Raw genomic sequence first — 7,477 nt, 5'->3', positions numbered from 1 at the left:
GACAAGGCCAACCCTGATTTTATCAAGTTTTATTTAATATCTTTGTTTTTTCCTGGCCTTTAGAGAATGAGATCAGATTGGAGATTTCAAAGTAATTTCCTCTTTTTTTTCTTTTTTTTTTCCTTTTTTTTTTTAAAATAATCCGGATAAGATTGATGATCCAGAAAAAAAAATTTTGAAAAAAATAAAAATAAAAATAATTTGTATCCAAATTTTTTATTACCATCCAAGGTTCCGTTTGCTTCAACTGAAATTAATTTACAGAAAACATTTTCTCCATTTGTGGTGTTTAGAGACAGCTTCGTAAATATGTTCTAATAACGTTGTTTAAGTATTGTAAAAATACGTGTGGGTAAAAAAAAATTATGAAAATAGATGTTATAGTGTTTAAATAACAAAAATTGTTGTTTAAATAATAAAAATTATTTTTTAAACAACACAACCAAACAGACCTTATGACTCCCAAAAATACTAATCAACTTGAAAATATTGTCAAGTTAACCATAAAATAGAGAGGGTTTTGACATAAAATATTTTACGCCCTAGACTTTTTTGTCATAACTTTTAACACCTCAAGGGATATTCACATTTAAGTTTAAGCAATAGACACGTTCCACCAAACCACTTACCCCCACCCAACCAACCACTGTCACCCACCACCATACCTAATTGACCACCGCGACACACCCATGCCCCAATTAGGCCTCCACCTCTTAGATCTTGTAGGTCACGATTTTTGGCGTGTCGATCTCAATTTCGATCTTAGTCTCTCTCTTTCAATATGTTAGTTTTGGCTCTTACACTTGGCCTTCATGTTATGAGCTTGTACAATAGTTACAAATGTAAAGCAAAATAACATGTCAAGATTAACTTATGTATTAATTAGATATTTTATTCAATGATATGATATTCATTTATCTTACATGAATAATGGATTCTATTAATTAAGCTAAAAAAATATTTGATATTCAATCCAAATGAGCTTATTTTTAGATTAGATCACCATTAAATCATTGAGGAAGCGGAGATCTTAGGATTGAGATACTTTCTATCAAAAGTTAAAAAATTCACTTTGACTCTCAACCTTTGAATTATAAAATCTTTTACCCTTTTACCTTTTTAATTTCTCTATCTCACATTAAAGTGCAATTGCACTTAGCTAATTACACTGGACCCAAATCTAGTAACTTGTGAACTTTGCCCAAGATCTAGGTAATGGTTCAATGTATTAAATTGAGGAATAAAACTTAAATATAGTCGTTTGGGTGTTAAACCCAATGTATAAAAAAAAAGGTGTTAAACCCTAACTTTTTCAATAAATTCAACTATGTATTTACATTAACAATATTTTTTTTTTTTTTTGAAGACAGTTAAATCCAACAGTGTGGTTGAATGACCAACACAACCATGTGCTTTACCTAAATTTTGTCATAATTTTTTAATATCATTTCTCTTGCCACTTGCCACTTCCCTAAGAAAAGTTGATAGGGACTAGACGTTGGCGATCTTTATTTGTTTATCTGATAGAATGAGTAGTTGACATTATGAAGTGGGTTTCATCAAAGTATAGGTAGTGTTCTTTAATTATGTACATATGAACTTTTAAAGGAGACTTGAAGGATGCATTGTGGTATTTACCTACTTCTTCTCAGCCAGAAATTGAGTTAATGAATATTGAATAAGGTTGCTGTAAAGTGCTAAACCTCTTCCCCCTCTTGGTATGCTAACATTGTCATTGCATTTACTAAGCCTCTCAGAAGTCAAAACAAGCCAACATTTGTCACCTGCAGTAATACAAAATAGAGCCAGAGATTTCAGAACATTGGTTTCACAAGTTGAGAATGAGAGAGAAAGAATTGCATACTTACCTACCATCTCTTGGAGGCAATTATTCCTATAGTCTCATCCATATAGTTTAGGCATATAAAGAGGGGATATACATGTAATTGCCTCAAGCAAACATTCTAAACGGTGGATGAGCATGAGGGTTTCAAAAGATAGACCTGCAGTGTCTTGACATGATATGAGGCGCCCCCCACCCCCCTCTTATTTTGGATTGGATAATTTAATTAGTCGGTTGGCTGACAGTACTGGTCTCTACCAAGTACCAATAATAACTTTATGGTTTCACTTTCAGCAATCACAGAGACACCAAAGTTTCACAATTTGGTAGTTGAACATCACTTTTATATATATAGACCCACCACTAACGAAACAGGCCATATCAAACCATAGTAAAAAAACTGTGAACAATTTTGTCTCAAAATTTATTGTTTTGCTTTTACTTCTACTTTTTTGTTTCTCACTTTAACCTGCTACAGTTAACGGGAAACACTTTTTTTTTTTTTTTTTTTTTTTTCTGAATATCCAAAAAAAAAAAAAAAAGTATACATGGAAAAATACTAAAATTATTGTCAATTTTACTACAAACTATTTACAAAGTGACATGATAATGAATGCAATTTGTGTTATGTCAACAATCTAATAAATAAATTTTTTATTTAATTCTTCATTATGTGTTTACAACTAACAAATCAATTTGTACGAATCTATTTAGTAAAATTTGTAATTGTCCTAACTTCACTCATGATATAGTTCCTTGGCAAGGTTACTCAAGTCTTCAAGGAACCCATATCTCACCATTCACCCCATAGTTTTTGGAAGGTGGAAGTGTTATTTGGCTCAAAAGCCATTTGCAAATATCAAGAAATACATTCTGATTCATCATGCAGGGCATTTGTATAAGAAAAACGTAAGGTCTGGATTTAATGGTTTAAAATCACGTTATTAGGAAGACTTAACCTAATCCTAATTAGAACAAGTTTAGTTTCATTTGGACAATGAATCAGGGAGCTTTTTCTTCGTTTGATTAGCTGGTGGAAAACGAAAACCATCATTTGCAGCTCTCTTTAACCATCTCAGCTTGGGATCTCTACTACTTTAACTGGAATTAGGCTCTGCTTATCAGTCCAACAATGATTTTGCTGATTGTTTCTTTAACCTAAAGTTCAGCCCATGAAGTGCTAAACCTCAATTGCCTTGGCTTTTTTGCAATGGGGCATTGGCAGAGTGGGGACTCGAAGTCTTTTCAAGTGGACAAATGGAACCCTACCTCTTCCAATTGACAGTGTAAATGTGTAATACCAATAATCCAGCAGCAGAAATAAGTTAGTCTTTGTAATTCAACTAATATTGATAAAATATTAAACCCAATGGATTGGTCTAGTGGCTCCTTGAATGCAAGATCATCATAAGGACATCTCAGTTCAACTCTCCCCACTAACATCCAGTCAACTCTTGAGGCCACCGTCAGGAGTATTCATAGTAATTACGATGGGTGTGGGATGTTGAGACTGCACATGCTTGAGGATGGAAAAAGTTTGGCTCCAAAGAACAAAGAGTCCAAATTTTGTCCCTCGAGGTCTAGTCACATCTCAAGAGAACTGTACACCCTTTAGCCAAAAATTAAAGATATAATATTATCACCAATAGTCACCACAAGAACAAAGCCCATTACCAAAATGATGGAATCTGTTGGCATCCCTCACAACAAGCTCTCTTTCAAAGACTTTTGAGACTAGCTTACAGAAAGTGTGGCAATCACCACAAACCCGAAGATTCTTTGTGACTCGAACAGGGGTCCCATTAGGAGTTCCAAGCAGTCCATAAGCTATGGCCAGTCTTTCACTATGCCCATAAAGCATTTGAATTTTCTGCTCTTCCTCTACATTGTGCAGTACATATTTGGTTTGAGCCACATAACCTCCTTTGCTCTCCAATGTTTCAGTAATTTGAGCAAGTTTATGATAAATCTCATCGGAATGTGGATGAGATTTGTCCCTTGCTACAAATGCATGGACCTTATTATCAACCTCAACCCAACTACAACCAGGATTTTTCTTCAAGCCACTTCCTTTCATTCTCATTCTCACTTCTTCAACATCCTTCCATCTTCCACTTGCAGCAAAGACATTGGAAACCAGTACATAGTTTCCTGGATTTTCTGGACCCAATTCTAAGAGCTTCTGTGCTGCAATTTGTCCTAATTCTTCATTTGAGTGAACCCGGCAAGCCCCAAGGAGAGCACACCAAACTTCAGAAGTAGGTTGAATCTGCATAGTTTTCACAAATTGGTATGCCTCTTCTAAGCGATTGGCACGCCCAAGAAGATCAACCAGACAGGCATAGTGCTCAGGCCATGGCTCCAAATGATATTCACACCGCATAACTTCTAGAAATCTTCTACCTTCATTGATAAATCCTGAATGACTGCATGCATAAAGAAGTGCCAAAAAAGTAATATGATCGGGAACAATGTTTTCAACCTTCATCTGATTAAATAAATCAACAGCTGCCTTGCCTCGGCCATGCATTCCATTAGCATTAATCATACTTGTCCATAGGGTTAAACTTTTATGGCTTATACAATTGAACAGTTTATAGGAGTTCTCCAGAACTCCACACCGGGCATACATATCAACAAGAGAGTTTGCTAGAGATTCTTCTATGATGAAGCCCTTCCTAATCAGAAAGCCATGAATTTCTTTTCCTTTCTTCAAGGCAGATAAACTAGCAGCTGCAGAGAGTAAGCTCATTAGTGCAATGGAATCAGGTTCAACACTAGTTTCTTTCATGAAGTAGACAAGTTCAAGAGCCTCATTTGGAAGCCCATTATGGAGATAGCAAGTCATCATGCTTGTCCAAGACACAACATCCTTATATTTAATGGATTCAAACATTCGCTTTGCATAATCTATGTTCTTGCACTCGCCATATACATCAACAATTGAATTCTGTAGCGCAAGATCAGATAAACCTCTCCTCAAGATGTAACCATGAATTTCTTTGACATAGGAAATGTTGTTTGACCCACCACAAGCCAGCAGGATACTTGCTATCATCATTTCATCAACATCCATCCCTTCTAACTGCACTTTCAAGAACAACTCTAAGGCCCTTGAATAAGCTTTGCTCTGAGCATATCCAGCAATTATTGTTGTCCAAGAAATGAAGTCTTTATCAGCCATCCTATCAAAAGCACGGCCCATATAGTTTATATTGCTACACTTTGCATACATATCTATTAGTGTATTCCCAACCTGCAAATCAGAATCAAATCCACTTCTTATTGCATAAGCATGAAGTTCCATTCCATTCAATAAATTTCCCAATCGACCAGATGCTGAAATGACATTTAATACTGAAACCTGGTCAGGTTTTCTACCAGCATCCTGCATTTCATAGAAGAACTTTAGAGATTCTTCATATAGACCATTTTGGACAAAACCAGAGAGCAAAGTATTCCACGATATATAATCCTGATCATCCATTTTATAAAAAATTCTAGCAGCTTCATCCATTTTACCACATCTTGCATACATAGCAATCAAAGCATTAGCTACATAAACATCAACATCATGACTAGCCTTTAAAACAGCAGCGTGGATCTCCTTACCAAGTTTCACAAAGAATGAATCCTCACAGGCTTGAAGAGCAGCAACAAAAGTATATGTGTTCAAGGCAAGACCCAGCTTCTGCATATCTCTAAAATGTCCTAATGCCTCTACAGATTGTCCATTTGCTGCAAATGCTGAAATTATAGAATTCCATGACACAATATCCTCCTTTTCAGTCATACCATCAAATAGCTGCCTTGCCCCGTCAAGATTACTGCACTTTGCATACATAGCAGCAATTGAATTGACAACAAATATAATAGAATCATACCCACATTTGATAGCTAGACCATGAATTTCAGCTCCACAATGGAGATTATTAAGCGCACCACAAGCTTTCAGCAAACAAGGAAAAGTACAAGAATCAAGAGGAACTCCCAGAACTCGCATCTCTCTATACAAACTAAGCGCTCCAAGAGGTTCCCCATTTGAAACATAAGCACCAATCATAGCATTCCACGTAAAAATCGTTCTATGGGGCATTTTATCAAACACCATCTCCGCACTCAAAATAGAGCCACATTTACCATACATGAACACAAGCCTAGTACTCAAAAACACAGAATCACACACAGCACAAGATTTCATCATATGGGCATGAACCTGTTTCCCTAGTGATAGAGCTTTCTTGTTTGCACAGAGCTCAAGAACTGAAGAATAAGCCTCTTCTGGACAAAACTGAAGTGGGTTTTGGTCAGGGAACAATCGGGTAATTATTTGACAAGCTTCTTTAAGGCTTGCTTGCTTGCCAACCTGGGGTTTGATGGGTTTCTGAGAGAATTGGTGGATTTTGTGAGGTGGGTTTAGATGGGTTTTCTTCAATATAGGGTGGTTCAGTAAGGTAGAAGAGGTAGTGAAGTGACAGTGTGGGATTGAAGCAATCATAATGGAGGAGTACGTGCATGGAAGGAGACAATATCTTAGGCACATGAACAATGTCTTTTGTTTCACTTTGTTCTCACCACCACTCTTTCTGGGATGGATAAACAAGTGAAGGCCCAAATCATTCAAAGGTCCTCGATCACAAATTTGTACAATAATGAGATTTTCGTATTAGATTCTAAGGGCCATGAAAATAGAGTTACTATATAAATATGCTTGGGCTTTTACCATAAGACGAAAGAAACAAAAAATATATACTGTTGGTTTTCTAGGAGATTGATTCTCCTTAATCTTCATTTATGGTTTTTTTTAATTAAATTACAGATTACACCTTCTATCTTAATCATGTTTACATTTTTGTTTCTATAGTTTCATTTATATATTTTTTTATTAACTTCCATTTTTTTTTTCAATATAGCCCTTCCGTCCATATCACAACATTAAATATTATAGCTTTTTTTAAGAGGAAAATATTATAGCGTTATCATTGGAAACTAAGACAAAGACAAAAGGACTACGTTTAAAAGATATATAAGTTACAAAATTGAAATGAAAAAATTGGAACTTTAGAGGGACAAAAATTATTTAACATTGAAGTTAGAGAGTTTAATTTATAAATTCTAACTCTTTTTTTATTTTTAATTTAACTAGTATTACTCGTTAAACCTTGTAGCCAAGTAACACCTCCAACTTGTTACCTATCATGGAAGAACGCTACAATTTTTTAACTAGTCTTCCCAGACACAAGTTTTACCTGTCATCAATGAAAATAAAAATAATAGATTGAGAAAAATCACCAAGAAAACAAGTGTGGCATCAATCTCCGGGAGAAAAGGGCAGGTTCTAGTTTGTGCTATGCATATCTTTGGCACTTCTCTGTAGTGACTGAAATAATAATTTTCACTACCCCAGGTTAGGAACCTGCCCACAAAACCAATGACTTCCGCCTAGTTTGTAAGAGCTCTGCAATCTTTCATTCAAATATTTGAATTGCATGAGTACAAATGGTGAAGGGGATGTGGAACGTGCAACTGTCTCAGATGCACACAAAAACCATCGACAAGAAATCCAAACATGGATGTGAAATTACACACCATATTGGTGAAGTAATCTGAATTTTTGGTCCTAGACTGCTTACA

General features: G+C 35.5%; 1 protein-coding gene across 1 annotated transcript; it reads right to left on the bottom strand.

Moving 5' to 3' along the window:
• Window positions 1-3,138: 3,138 nt before the first annotated feature.
• LOC115969777 (pentatricopeptide repeat-containing protein At3g63370, chloroplastic) lies at window positions 3,139-6,535 on the bottom strand. The gene has a single exon (XM_031089389.1). It carries the CDS (start codon window positions 6,384-6,386, stop codon window positions 3,483-3,485), a length of 2,904 nt encoding a protein of 967 aa, XP_030945249.1. The 5' UTR covers window positions 6,387-6,535; the 3' UTR covers window positions 3,139-3,482.
• Between the last annotated feature and the right edge of the window lie 942 nt (window positions 6,536-7,477).

Source organism: Quercus lobata, chromosome 12 (assembly GCF_001633185.2).
Source record: "Quercus lobata isolate SW786 chromosome 12, ValleyOak3.0 Primary Assembly, whole genome shotgun sequence".
Taxonomy (NCBI): Eukaryota; Viridiplantae; Streptophyta; class Magnoliopsida; order Fagales; family Fagaceae; genus Quercus; species Quercus lobata.
The sequence above is the reverse complement of the archived record's forward strand: the minus strand, read 5'-3'. Positions and strand labels throughout refer to the sequence as shown.